Source organism: Loxodonta africana, chromosome X (assembly GCF_030014295.1).
Source record: "Loxodonta africana isolate mLoxAfr1 chromosome X, mLoxAfr1.hap2, whole genome shotgun sequence".
NCBI lineage: Eukaryota > Metazoa > Chordata > Mammalia > Proboscidea > Elephantidae > Loxodonta > Loxodonta africana.
The window spans coordinates 152,738,324-152,753,446 of record NC_087369.1 but is presented as its reverse complement, the minus strand read 5'-3'; the positions used below and the strand labels follow the sequence as shown (position 1 = coordinate 152,753,446).

Here is a 15,123-nt window from a genome sequence, read left to right as displayed (position 1 = left end):
TTACATAGATCAAGAGGCAGTTGTTCAGACAGAACAATGGGATACTGATTGGTTTAAAGTCAGGAAAGGTGTGCATCAGAGTTGTATTCTTTCACCATACCTATTCAATCTGTATGCTGAGCAAATAATCCGAGAAGCTGGACTATATGAAGAAGAATGGGGCATCAGGATTGGAGGAAGACTCATTAACAACCTGCGTTATGCAGATGACACAACCTTGCTTGCTGAAAGTGAAGAGGATTTGAAGCACTTACTAATGAAGATCAAAGACCACAGCCTTCAGTATGGATTGCACCTCAACATAAAGAAAACAAAAATCCTCACAACTGCACCAATGAGTAACATCGTGATAAACGGATAAAAGATTGAAGTTGTCAAGGATTTCGTTTAACTTGGATCCACAATCAACAGCCACGGAAGCAGCAGTTGAGAAATCAAAAGACGCATCACATTGGGTAAATCTTCTGCAACGGACCTCTTTAAAGTGTTAAAGAGCAAAGATGTCACCTTGAAGACTAAGGTGCACCTGACCCAAGCAATGGTATTTTCAATCGCATCATATGCATGTGAAAGCTGGACAATGAATAAGGAAGACAGAAGAAGAAGTGATACCTTTGAACTGTGGTGTCAGCGAAGAATATTGAACATATCATGGACTGCCAGAAGAACGAATAGATCTGTCTTGGAAGAAGTACAACCAGAATGCTCCTTAGAAGCAAGGATGGTGAGACTGCGTCTTACATACTTTGGACATGTTGTCAGGAGAGATCAGTCTCTGGAGAAGGACATCATGCTTGGCAAAGTACAGGGTCAGCAGAAAAGAGGAAGACCCTCCACGAGGTGGATTGATACAGTGGCTGCAACAGTGGGCTCAAGCATAACAACGATTGTAAGGATGGCGCAGGACTGGGCAGTGTTTCGTTCTGTTGTGCATAGGGTCGCTATGAGTCGGAGCTGACTCGACAGCACCTGACAACAACAACATAAAAACAACAGTCTCCTGATCTTTGAAAAGGGCCCAAAGTCCATCAAATGAAGAAAAGGCAGTCTCTTTAACAAATGATGCTGGCAAAACTGGATGTCCATCTGCAAAAAAATGAAACAAGACCCATACCACACACCACGCACAAAACCTAACTCAAAATGGATCAAAGACCTCAATATAAAACCAAAAACTATAAAGATCCTAGAAGAAAAAATAGGATCAATGCTAGGGGCCCTAATACATGGCATTAACAGGATACTAATCATAACTCACAGTACACAAACTCCAGAAGATAAGACAGATAACTGGAATCTTCTAAAAATCAAACACTTATGCTAATCAAAAGACTTCACCAAAAGAGTAAAAAGACAACCTACAGACTGGGAAAAACATTTTGGCTATGACAAATCCGACAAAGGTCTAATTTCTAAAATCTACAGGAAAATCCAGCACCTCTACAACAAAAAGACAAATAATCCAATTAAAAAATGGGTAAAGGAAGTGAACAAACACTTCACAAAGAAGAGATTCAAGCGGCTAATAGACACATGAAGAAATGCTCACGATCACTAGCCATTAGAGAAATGCAAATCAAAACTACAATGAGACACCATCTCATCCCTGCATTACTAGCACGAATCAAAAAAAGAGAAAATAACAAATGTTGGATAGGCTGCCGGGGGTATTGGAACTCTTATGCACTGCCGGTGGGAATGCAAAATGATACAACCATTTTGGAAAATGATATGGTACTCCCTTAGAAAGCTAGAAATAGAAATACCATATGATCCAGCAGTCCCACTCCTAGGAATATATCCTAGAGAAATAAGAGTTGTCACATGAATAGACATATGCACACCCATGTTCATTGCAGCATGGTTCACAATAGCAAAAAGATAGAAACAACCTAGATGCCCATCAACAAATGAATGGATAAACAAACTATGGTACATACACACAGTGGAATACTATGCAACGATAAAGAACAATGATGAATCTGCAAAGCATCTCACATGGATGAATCTGGAGGGCATCATGCTGAGGGAAATAAGTCAATCACAAAATGATAAATATTGTGTGAGACCACTATTATAAAAACTAATGAAAAGGTTTACACACAAAAAGAAACAATCTTTGATAGTTATGAGGGAGGGGAGGGGTGGGGATGGAAAAACACTAAATAGACAATAGATAAGTGGTAACATTGGTGAAGGGTAAGAAAGTACACAATTACAGGGAAGCCAGCACAACTTGTGCAAGGCAAGGTCACGGAAGCTCCGTAGAAATATCCAAACTCGCTGAGGGACCAAATTACTGGACTGAGGGCTGTGGGGACCATGGTCGCAGGGAACACATAGCTCAATTAGCATAACATAGTTTACAAAGAAAATGTTCTACATTCTACTTTGGTGAGCAGTGTCTGGGGTCTTAAAAGCTCGTGATTGGCCCTCTAAGATACTCCACTGGTTTCACCCCTGCAGAAGCAAGGGAGAATGAAGAAAACTAAAGACATAAGGGAAAGATTAGTCCAAAGGACTAATGGACCACAGCTACCACAACTTCCACCAGACTGAGTCCAGTACAACTAGATGGTGCACGGCTACCACCACTGACTGCTCTGACAAGGATCACAATAGAGAGTCCCGGACAGAGCTGGAGAAAAATGTAGAACAAAATTCTAACTCAGAAAGAAAGACCAGATTTGCTGGCCTGACAGAGACTGGAGAAACCCTGAGAGTATGGCCCCCAGACACCCGTTTAGCTCAATAACAAAGTCACTCCTGAGATTCACCCTTCAGCCAAAGATTAGACATGCCCATAAAATAAAATGAGACTAAAGGGGCACACCAGCCCAGGGGCAAGGACTAGAAGGCAGGAGGGGACAGGAAAGCTGGTAATAGGGAACCCAGGGCCAAGAAGGGAGAGTGTTGACATGTCGTGGCATTGTTAACCAGTGTCATGAAACAATATGTGTACTGTTTAATGAGAAGCTAGTTTGTTCTGTAAACATTCATCTAAAGTACAATTAAAAAATTGAGAATAATAATTTTAAGAAGAAGTGAAATGGCCTAGAAGAAACTTGCCATATTGTGCCTAAATCTAAGAGTTTCCCATTCTGAAACTGAATATACCATGCAGGGGCAGCTAAAGAGAACTGGCAAAGAGATCCTACTGATCATCAAGAAAATATGAGTCAGGGTTTGTTTCTTCCTGTAATTTGAAGCAAAGCTTCTTTCAGAGGAAGTCCTGACAGTTCATTATAAACTGATCTGCTCTGGGAAGCTGATTTGTGACCAGATATTTCAACCTGACACAATTAGGTTAGAAAGCAAAGTACCATCACATTAGACTGCAAAAATAATTTCAGCTCGAAGGGAAAGCAATAAGTTTTGGTGAGGAGGTATCACTTTTGTTTTCGTTTGGGTTTCTTGACAGTAAACCACAGTGTGAGTTATTTGTCAGTGTTTTGCAATATAACAATGTGACTTATATCTGTCTCACTGTTGAAAGAACTAGCACTTTGAATCTGCTAGTAAAATTCAAGGTGATAAGCATCCCGTCAATAGACCTTCTAATTTTTTAAATGCCAGCTATAATAAAATTGAAGGCAGGTTTAAGAAAGACTGCATTTCTCTTCAAGATAGCTAAAACTTCTGAGGATGGCTTCACATCTTAAATCAACACCAATCTGTTCAACTCTCAGACTTAAGAAATGGCTTACTGGATCATTTAATGTTTTGAAGGGGGTTTGGAAACAGATGTGAAGCCGGTGGTTTAGAAGTGTGCAGTAGTTTAAATCAAACTTGGCATAATGGTTACTGCCTGGATGGGAATCTAAAGGCCAAAGATTGAGTAGGTCATCAAGAAGACATTCCCTTCTGACTAGAGCCAGGAAGCCTGTAAGTCCACAATACAACATGCCTTGAAGCCTAGACCATCCGTTTTGTTCAGGGACAGCATCCTGGAAGCTTCAAAGGCATCTTTAAAGAAAACAGAAGGATTCCTGTCCCTGCTGAGGGTGTGGAAGGGAAGAAATTACAAAGCGTCTGAGTCGGCCATGAACTGCCCTCCAGGGAACATTTACCCAGCATTTTCTTTACAACGGCAGTAACACTGAAGCAGTGATTCCTTTTATTCCTCCTTCCGGAAGTTGCTTCCTTCACATTTGTAATACAGAAAAGATGTTCTTGGTACCCAAAGAGAGAAAGAAAGATTCATGGAAAATCGGGAGGTATTTTTCAGTTTGATTGCTGGTCATAGGTTTCACCAAGTATCTCTTATGAAACACACCTGCTATGCTCACAGAGAGAAAAAGCTTTCAAGCACAAAGAAGGCCACTGAATAATGATATTTTTGGTCAGGGTCTTTTCCTACTGTAAAGTCAGGAATATCCTGACAATGTCCTTATCAGGAAGAAGGGAGAGATAGTTGATAGTAGATACTAGCTCTAATTTTAGTTCACCTGTGAGTGGATAGGCTACATTTTAGATTCTCCATTGAGATCTGGGACTTATCTTTAGCAGAGTGTAAACCTGCAATTAAAAAGAGCAGTCCTTTTAACAGTGGATAAACTGGAAAGAGATCCTGGTTCTACCACTAGCAATGTGATCTTAAGCAATTTACTTGAGCCTCAGTTTCCTCATCTACAGAGTGGAGATAATACAATACCTAACAGGCCTGGCATCTAGTAGATAATAAATGTTGGGTCTAGTCCCCCAGAATACTTGCATGGGGTCAGGAATAATGAGGGCTGGGAAAAAAGAAAAAAAAAACCTGTGATGATAATGTCTAGATGTGTCTGTGTTTCAAAGTCAAATAAGCTTTGGATCATCTGTGGTGCTTTTGGAATTTTTGCTATTTCCCTCCCTCTCAATAATCAAAGTTGGACAGTATGGCTTTTATGGTCCTATGTTAAGAAGTTACCTATTGTATAGTTAATTTAAAGCCAAGTCTGCGACCAAATAAGGTGAACTGACCCAGAAAGCACATTATTTCCACAGGAAGGCAGTGCTTCTAGGCTGTGTGCCTCAAGCCAGGAGAGTGAGTACCCTCTTGAGAAGACCCTGAACAGCAGTCCCGTCCAATCTGAACGTGAAGCACTGCTAGTGGGTAAGGAAGCTGACACACACTTACAATGTGTAGGGTTCAGTGGAGGAGGGGAAGGAAGTTACCTAAGATTAATAAGACATGCTAAGCATTTATGAAGTGTGACAGTACAAGGACCCAGAGTCCAGAAGACAGCAGGGTAAGAACAAGTACAGATTTCACTAAAAGTGCTAACAGCAGCTCCCAGCCCTGACCCAACCTCTTCAGGCTCCCTGTGGCCACTGCCACATCAAGCACGTCAGTACAAGCACTATGCTAAGTAGGGGGTCAGCTGGAGAAACACTTCCTAGATTTTTTTTTTGTCTCTATGCGAGGATAGCTTAACCCTCTCACTCCCACTCACAGGGCTAGTGCAGACCCTGTTTGGCAGGAAGCCTCCAGAGGCAGTGTGTTTTTTCTGAGTTTTTTCAGGTTACTGGCAGATTACCATAGCTCTGGTGGTGCAGTGGTTAAGAGTTTGGCTGCTAACCAAAAGGTTGGCAGTTCGAATCCACCAGCCGCTCCTTGGAAACCCTATGGGGCAGTTCTACTCTGTCCTGTAGGGTTGCTATGAGTCGGAATCAACTTGACAGCAATGGGTTTAGTTTTTGGTTTTGGCCGATAACTCAGGAGGCTCTGTGGTGTGTTGGACACTGGTGGGCTCAGGTGAGTTAATAGATGCTACAATTGCTCTTCTTGCTTTATAAAAATTTGTTCAGTCAAACCTTAAACCAAAAATATCCCCCTGAAGTCTTCTTAAAACCAAACAGCAGTCTAGCTTAACTAGTAAAAAAATATCTACCTTGAGCATTATGCTCTTTTAAGAACTACCTATACAGGTTCAAATTGACAACAGCAATCCGAAAGATTAGATAGGAAACTTAGGGAGTTTATGTTAACGGGGGAGGAACAACTCAGAAAAGGAGGGTGAGAATCGTTGCCCAACTCGAAGAATGTAATCAGTGCCACTGAATTGGACATGTAGAAACTGTTTTATACATGTTTTGCTGTGTATATTTTCAACAACAACAAAATAAATAAAATTATATTTAAAAAATGTATTCATTCAGAGAAACAGGATAGCAGAAATGGTTAACAAATCAACTAGACCTGGCTTCCCTTCTCGACCCTGACATTTCCTTTCTGACCTTCAGTTCCTGCATCTGCAAAATGGGCATAATAATATTACCTACCTCAAAGGACAGTTGTGAATGTTAAATACAGTAATTCATATAAATTATTTAGCACAGTGCCTGGCCCATAGTAAGTCCCCAATAAACGGGAGCCATTTTACTGTTACAGCAATATTCACAAACGCTGTTGACTTTATATTCCATTTGAGGAACAGTGACAGATTGAGGTCCTAGAACAACCAGTCATTAAAACGGGCTGGTCTTGGGTTCAGTAAATAATCCCAGCTGAATTCTAGGAAGCCGAACCACTTGGTAGCCCGACCCCAGACTCCAAAGTCCTCCCCAGTGACTGGCTTTTGTACAGTCTTAAAACAGACCTTCCTTCTTTGGTGATGGCTATTAGACTCAGAGTTAACACTCCGATTAGTTAATAAAGATGCACAGGGGGATCTGCCACTGAGTCTTCCAGAAAAGTGACAACTTATTTCCATTTCCCAACTCAAAGTTCTTTAACGGATTGGCATGGCAACCAGGAGAGCTGTCAGAGAAGAGCTAGAGATAGAAGGGGAAAAAAAAAAAACAAAGAAGGAAGCTTCTGCTAATAGATAGTCCTAGAAGAGAAGATTCTTAAAAGTGTCTCTTCTTTTGTTTTTTAAAGAAAGTAGTCTTGAGATGATGGGAGAGAAAAGAAAGACTTTTTTAAATTGGTTCTTTAGGTGTGAACCCACAAAAACAAAAACAGCTTATTGTTTTTAAACCTATGGAGTTATTTCTTGGCATTTGACAGCCTTTCTTGAACATAGCATCTGTAATTCTTTTGAACATGGACTGTCTTCTTCAGAATTTGTTTCCCAGCTAGAATCGGTGTAGAGACATTCAATTTACCTAGTCATTTAAGAATAAAGTAGTGCTGTAAGTAATGGTAGAGTCCCTAGGTAAAGCAAACAGTTAAGCGCTCAGCTAGTAACCAAAAGGTTGGCAGTTCAAAGCAGGGCTTCGAACCAGTTCATTCTGGTTCAAGCCCATACTAAGAATTTGCATTTCTAACAAGTTTCCAGATGATGCTAACGCTGCTGGTTAGGGACCAAGACTGAGAACCACTAGTAGAGCAGTGGGTCTCATAATTCATTATACATAAGAATCACCTGGGGATTTATTAAACTGTCTCTCCTGATTCAGTATATCTGGTGCAGAAATGCAAATTCTCAGCAGGGGTTTGAACCAGAATGAACTGAGTTCAAAGCCCTGGTTCAAACCTACCCAGAGACACCTCAGAAGAAAGGCCTGGTGATCTGCTTCTGAAAGGTCACAGCCATAAAAACTCTACAGAGCATAGTTCTACTCTGAAATGCATGGGGTCATCATGAGTCGGAATCGACTTGACAGCAACTGGTACTGGAATAAGTAATAGCATCCATTTTGAACAGATTTCCTCCTTGGCCTTCCCTCACCACAACCCCCCCGCCGCCCCTTGCTCTTTAACATTTGGAAGATTTTCCAAAAGAACTGATTTGAGCTTCAAGCTGCAGTTTAAACTTGTGCCATTCTTTGTCAGCCTCTTAAAGGGACAGACAAGTTGTTTATGAACCAAATCAAATTTAGCTTTTATTTCCTGGCAGTTTTCAGCAAATTCAATTCTGGGTCTATTTGATGTACCCTAGATCTTATGAAAGGGATGAATTCAAAAACTGTAAAGAAAGAAATAGGAGACTTGTGAATAATTTGTTTTCCAGCTGTTGCCAGAGAAAAAAGTACTAGAGCAATTAACCTGATGGCCAAAACCATCAAGGCAGTATGAGCAGCTGCCAATCACCCGAGAGTTATGCTGACTGAAAAGAAAGCACATTCCTGGAGCCTGTAAACTGCTATAAGAAGCCTGTTCCTTGAAGAGATTCCGGGCTTTAAGCACCAAATGCTTGTAACCACTTGAGTCAGCCGTGAATGAAATGTTTGGCTTTTCTTTACAGAGCTACTCACAGAATAAAATCCAAACACAATCAGCAGATTCTCTTGTGAGAGGCACTGGGTTAATCAGGCAAAGTACATGATTTGTACGCTTGCCACAACAGTAAGACATTATTAACGCGTAAGAAGCCAAGGTCCAATTTAAAGGCTGTGCAAAGGAACCGCAGAATCCCAGCACGATCTAAATTCACTGTAACATTCTAGAGCTCAGATGATCTTTAGCCATCAGGAATGGTGCAAGTGACCCCTCAAACGCCAGCTTTTCTATATGCGATATAGTGTTGTGAGAGGCAGTATGTATGGTGGTTAAGAGCATGGTCACCCTACTTCTGGAGCCAGAGTGTCTGAGTTCAGATTCCAACTCTGCCACTTACCAGCTGTGTGACCTTGTGCAAGTTGCTTGCTTAACCTTTCTGTGCCTTGGTGTCTTCATCTGTGAAATGGGGATGGTAATACCTACCTCATGGGGTTGTAATGATTAAATGGGTAAAATATGTAAACTTAGAATAGTGCCCAGTACATTGTACATATAAGTTAGCTATTCCTATTCACTATCGTGTAGGATCTCCAGGAATACAATTCTCAGGTGTAACCTCCATGGTGTTGTCTCTACAGGGATTATCTCCACATTCCTTCACGTTCACCCATTTGGAGCAAGCATTGAATACATCTGTTCCTACTTGCAACGTCTTGATAATAAGGTATGTGGAGACCTGAGATGGGGATGCTGGGGAGTGTGGGGTTCTTTGTGAACAGCTAACCTCAAGCACAATAAGTCATTCATTGATTCTGGCTCTAAGGAAAGTCCCCTCACCTCCTCTCTTCCTGAGATTCAGTGTAGAGCTTCTTGCTTGCAAGTAGGGTGACCAGTATCCTGGCTTGCCCGGGACTGAGGGGTTTCCTGGGACTTGGGACTTTCAGCGCTAAAACTGGGGGACTCCTGGGCCAACCAAGATGAGTTGGCTACTCTGCTTTCACAGTACATCTGAGGATTTTCCTCCTTTTTCTTAATTCACATAAAAAAAAATTCACATATAAGCTGCAAATTAACCAACATCAGCTTTCTCGCCAATCAGACCTTTATCCTGGGCCTTTAGCCATTGGCAAATATTAATTTCCAAAATTGGAAGTCCTGTTTCAGTCCCTTCCCCCACCATCACCGTCAGCACTGCCATTATCTGCTATGAAACGATCAGGGCAGGGGCAAAAAAAGACTGAAAAATGAACTGAGGGCCTTTGTAACGCAGGCTGAATATTTGCTCACAGCTGAGCTCCTGGGCCATTTCCTTTCCTGGACCCTCCCCTGTGGGGAAATTCAGAGGGCATGTGGAGGAAGGGTAAGTGCCAATTCCCTAGGAAGTCAACGATCCCTCTTGGAGGCATGAGGAGACTTCTGACCCCTGAGAATGAATAAGCTCATGATACATATTTTCAGAAGCAGCATTCAGTTAAAACCTGCTCATGGATCATACTCAACACTTCACAGGATCTGGCCCCTTTGAGAAGTGCCATTGAAATACAGATTCCTGACAGTTAGATGTCCAAAATGTTAAACCATTTAAGCATGCGTCCTCTTACAGAGGCACAAGTCCCCTATCTTATTGCTCTGACCAGGTTCCAGCTATGCTGATACATCTTCCCAGATGACATTTGCTTTTACTTCTAGTAACCACTTGAGTCAGCCGTGAATGAGTCCCCCTCATTTATCTCTGGGAAGGGGTGCTCTTTTGCAGCTAACTAGCCCATTTGGCAGTGATGGGGAGAATGGAGTGAGAGCACCAGGACCAAGTGGTCAGTTGGAGTGGTATGAAATTGAACTATATACCTCAGTAAAAAAAAATCTGGATCTTTTTTTAAGTTTAAAAAAGAATGTTTTAAATGTAAGCAATATAGAAATATAGTAACGGGCAAGTCCTCCACAGTTGCAGCCCTCAAGAATAACCAGCGCTAACCGCTTGGCATATCTTATTTCAGACCCTTTTCTATACATATGCTGCACCCATATAGTATGTATATATAAACATTATATATTTATGGTTTTTGAAATGGAGGTTCTGCTCTATGATATCCTACAGTGTGCTTCTTTCACTTCCCTTGATCCAGTACTGCCAGCACTGGGAAGAAGGCATGACCTCACTCCTAGCCCAGGCCCAGTTTCTCCTTAGCAGCTTCCTGCCAGAGCCAGGGCCAGGGCCTCCCAAAGGGAACCTGCAGTAGTACCAAAAGAACCAGTGGTGCCCTTCCCTCCAACTTCAGGAATATTCAGTATGGTAGCAACTCTGAGGGTCTTTAGGGATCCCCTGGTGCTCTTCAGGCAAGCCCTGGTGCCCGGGTTCACAGTTAGGACGGTTGTTACTGAGGTAAAGATGACTCCCTGAAACAAGCCCTAAAGGGGTCTGTAGATCTGTCTTTATTTTGGTTTTTGTTTTGCTGTGGTGGAGGGGGGGGAGCAGGAGCTAATGCACAGCAGTAGGACTACAGAGCAGCCCCCATTCCTGTCACTTTTCTTTTGTGAACTAATGTGTGTGTGAAGAATTCTGCTCTGATGGCAGCCATGTCTGCCCCCACTCCTCCCCCAAGGCTTTGCAACTTCACTGGTCCTGTACACAGCATTATCGGTACTGATCAGCCGTCAGTCAGCTGGCTACAAATCCCAACCTCCCCATGCGACTGACACCAGCTCTTCCCAGTAGAAAGCCCAGTGGACTCTGCTTGGCAGTCACAGCAGAGGGATGCTGCGAACTGGAAAGCACTCTCCAACACAGATGCATGCGCACCAAGGCGGAAGAGGTTAACCCACCCGTGCAACATACACACTCATACACATTAGCATTCTAAACTCGGCCATATTGGAAAAGCAGCAGCAGATTAGGAAAGTGGAGCTGGTCTTGAATGGAGATGTCCTTCTCTGGCCCACAGATCTGCACCAATGACGTGGAAAGTCTCATGGGTAGACTCCAGCATACCTTCAAGCAAGAAATGACGGGAGTTGGAGCCAGCCTGGAGAAGAGGTGGAAATTCTGTGGCTTTGAGGGCTTGAAACTGACCTGAATCCCTTCACCTAGCAACTTGGGATCCTGAAAATAAATGTGTGTTGGGCAACCGTAGAACGTGATTTATATTTTCAATGGTTTTCAAGTAGAGGTTGCTTTAACTTTATCAATTCATTCCTGAGCTATCTTTTGGGTTAAAATAAGGATCCTAGAACAGCACCCTGAGCTACAGGCCCTAAAAAAGAAATTGACTCAAGCCTCAAGTGCTGTAACTTCCTCCCCTTTTTGTCAATTGGTGGTCCTTTTTTTTTTTTTTAGTAGTAGTGAAAAAGTCCTGAGGCTAAAGAGTGGAGTGTTTTCAGTGTCTGTACTACTGTTGTAGATTTTGCTATTTTTAAAACACTGTTAGCTGAAATGTTTTGATGATTGATATGTGATTTGTGTTTCAAAACGTCTCTTCACATTGATGTGCTACTGGTGAAAGGAATGAGGGGAGCGCTAGGTACTCTGTATCACTGACATTGTCTTTCCAGTGCCCAGTAGGCCAGTAAAAGAAAAACACATCAGTGTCTTCGAGAAGATGCTTGACCATGTTCACCTTTTAAAAGACAAAGCATGGTTTGTGGCTTTTTGTTCAATTACTATGAACCAAACGTTGACAAGTGTTCTCAAGTTATTTTCTCTAATATATCAGATAAAATGTCTATTTCAGAATTTTAAAAAATAAATCTAGACATATTCACAGAAAGTAAGTATCTGGTATGACTGGCATGTGTCCATGCTCTTCAGAATCACCTTGTAAATAGTCTGCTTTTAAAGGAGGGCATGTTTAATTTTCTGTGAATTCACACACACACACACACACACACATTAGCAGAAGAGATTTATTTTAATACCCTTTCCCCTCTGGCCAACTGACAAAGTCTCTTGGTCCCTTTTCTTCTGCTGTCAGTGTGTTGAATTGCAAACCATGTACTGCTGTAAATACTACATTTACTTCGTGCTGAATGTTTGCAAAGAGTTATATGAGTATTAATAGAAAACTCTTAGTAATTAATAAATAACAGGCCTGGGTGTGTGAGGCTTCCTGCAAATAGGTCAGCTCCACCTAGCGTGCTGGTTGCCGGGGCGCCTCCAGTTGGGCGGTGCCCATTAGCAGATTGCAATGGCAGAGTGAGTGCACCAGGCAGAAAATTCTGCTTGGTGGAAAAGAAAGGGAAAGTACAGAGGTTTGGAGGTCATATCCCAAGGTGGAGTTGGTCTTTTTTTTTTTTTAATTTTTTGGTGGTGGTACTTATAGTAATGCAAGCACGCCCTCCCTTGAGTTCAAGAAAAGAGAATGTACTAAGTAAGCAAAACCAGTGGAGAGCATTTCAGGAAAATGCTTTGTAAATGTGACGTCAGTAGTGTTCAAAGTTGTATTTTTAAAAGATAAATATTCCTTTTTTATACCTTAGTTTTGTGTTCTGTATTGAATAACTTGCTATCTGTGTAATCCTTTAATAGATCATCTCAGTTTATTCCTTTGGGTTACCAGTATGTTAGAAGAAGATGTTAAACCTTCTGCCTTGACAACTAGAAATAGGGCTCCATGGCAGCCCATTCATGCTGGAAGTTAGCTTCTGCCTCAAGCCCCTGGCTGTGGCAGCAGCAGGAAGCTGGGGTTATTTTTACACTGAAGCTTCTCTGTCACCAACTCTACGGAAGGCTTGGATCCCTCCCTCTCAGGGGCTCCTGGAATGCCTTGTTTTACTAATACCTATGAAACCAAGGGAATTTTTCCACTTGCCAATTATTTCTTATTTAAATATGTTCAATAAAATGAAATTTTAAAGCAACAACTGCCACACCCAAACACCTTGCTCTCCTTCCCTTTATCTGCTGGTACTACAAATTGTTTGTTTCTCTGATTTCTGCTAGTTTGGTCCAGGTGTACTTCTGCCAGCCTGCTTGAATATACCATCGCAGAGTTGTTATAAAAATAGAATAGGTTTGCATTATATCACATAATCAAATTGCAGCACATACCATCTCTCACAATCCTTTCCATTCACTGTAGAAATCTATTAAAGAAGCTATTTTTCCTTACAAGTTCCCAGTGGTATTTATGGTTCTCTTGTTCCTTCAGAATTCTGAAATCTTAACTGTTTTGTTATTTTTATAAATATAGTAGTCAATTTTTCCCTGATAATAATTAACAGAAGAATTCTTTTATTTTACAAATGTTGTTTTGTCTCCCTTCCTAGTCCTGTGACATCTCCAGTTCTGGTTTTTCAGTATTACCAAGTTGCTTGTTAAATTAAACAGCACAACACCAACATTGCCTCTATAATCTTCATCTATGATGCCAGCAGTCTTCAGTGCAAATGAAAGTTATTTCTCAGAGAAAATTAGACATATCTGTGTTCAAGTTATATAGAGTTTTTTTTTTAATTTAGGCTAAAAATGTATCATTTTCACATAATGCAGAATAAACTGTATTATTTGAGAAGACAGGGAGATTCACAAGACCTTTTGACTCACCTGGTAGAAATGTGTGAGCCCTTGGAGTCCTCAGCTGTCCTGGACAGTCCATCAAATAGACCTTGCTTAACTTTTTACCACAATTGCCACCATCTGCTGAGCACCTATTGTGCCATAATGCAGCCCCAAATCACTTCCTACCTGTGGCTTTAGGCAGGTTACATGGATACAATGAGACCTTCAATTTCCTTATAGCTAAAATTAAGGAGAAATAGTACCTACCTCACAGAATGGCTGTAAAGATTCCATGCCTGGCCTATAGTGAGTCTATAATAAAGAGTTAAGGTCATTTTATATAAGTGATGACCCTACCCTTATCTAAAAAAATGGTTTTTGTGTTTACACCTAGAATTGTGGTGTTATATCACGTTGCTGAGGCTTAAGAAATGAAATTCAACTGTTCAAGTGTATCACAAACATTTACTTTGTCCCAGACACTCTCCTAGGCACTGTGAGATACAAAAGGAGTATGGCTGGCCCTTGTCTTCAAGAAGCTAGAAGGATAGGCTTTAGAACACTGAACTTAAATCCTTCAGCCAAAAACCATAAAAGCTCAAAGTGAAAACGTTCAGTGTTGCCCAACTACCAATGGTGTGGATAAGGCGGTAATGATGGCTTGCTCTTGAGACTTGAAGTATTATTTTCTGGGCCCCAGGCACCCCCCACCCTGCCCCCAGGGGGTTATGAAAGCATGGTCCATGAAAGGTCCATGAAAGCATGGTCCTCGTTTGTCTTGTTAGCTGCCACATCCTCAGAATCTGGTGCATTGTAGGTGTTCAGTAGGCGTTTGTTAAATGATTGTGAAGCACTCCATACAAAGTACATTCTTAATGCACTAATAGTAAAAACTAACATTGATTAGTGATTCCTATTTACCAGGAAAGGTACATATATTAAGTTTTCTTACAACGTTGAAAGGTAGGTGGTATTATTCTATATTCCACCAAAGACTCAGAAATGCAATTTGCTTAAGGCTGTAAGAGACAGACGAGATAAATCTTGGTTTGTCCAACTCAATCTCAAAACTGTACTGCTAATATCTTACTTTCTAATATTTTACTTAACCTGTATCAACCAGATGGGTAAGTATTGTTATAAACCCCACGTTATTCATTGAAGTGCCATTATAGGGCACCTGATATATGCAAGTCTTGCTGATAGAAATTTAAGGCTGAATAAAACATAACCTCAACCCTCAAGCATTTACACTCTGGCAGGGGTGCCTGCTAAATGACACAATCATGTACCAGGTACTACAGGAGCACAGGGGAAGTAACGACAAAATCTGCTTGGCGAAATCATAGGTTTTGCAAATGTTAGGAAGCTTGAATCTGGATAGGAGAAGGAAACAGGCTCAGAAAGGTTAAATACCTGCCTGAGGTACACAGCTAGTATGTAACAAAGGCCAGGATTTGAAGCCAAGTGCACTGGACTTCAA

At 41.4% G+C, this 15,123-nt stretch overlaps 1 protein-coding gene across 7 annotated transcripts in view; it reads left to right on the top strand.

The window, feature by feature from the left end:
• Positions 1-14,904, top strand: part of ENOX2 (ecto-NOX disulfide-thiol exchanger 2) — a 351,546-nt gene extending 336,642 nt beyond the window's left edge. For 3 of the 7 annotated variants that reach the window (XM_064277590.1, XM_064277586.1, XM_064277589.1), the window contains exons 11-13: positions 4,987-5,095; positions 8,785-8,870; positions 11,089-14,900. In XM_064277590.1, the coding sequence (XP_064133660.1) occupies positions 4,987-5,095; positions 8,785-8,870; positions 11,089-11,220 (327 nt within the window). In that variant the 3' untranslated portion in view covers positions 11,221-14,900. Of the gene's footprint in view, positions 1-4,986; positions 5,096-8,784; positions 8,871-10,749; positions 11,020-11,088 lie in introns of those variants that run through there. The other 4 variants (XM_010600414.3, XM_064277587.1, XM_064277591.1 and 1 more) reach the window with 4 other exon arrangements.
• The last annotated feature ends 219 nt before the right edge of the window (positions 14,905-15,123 follow it).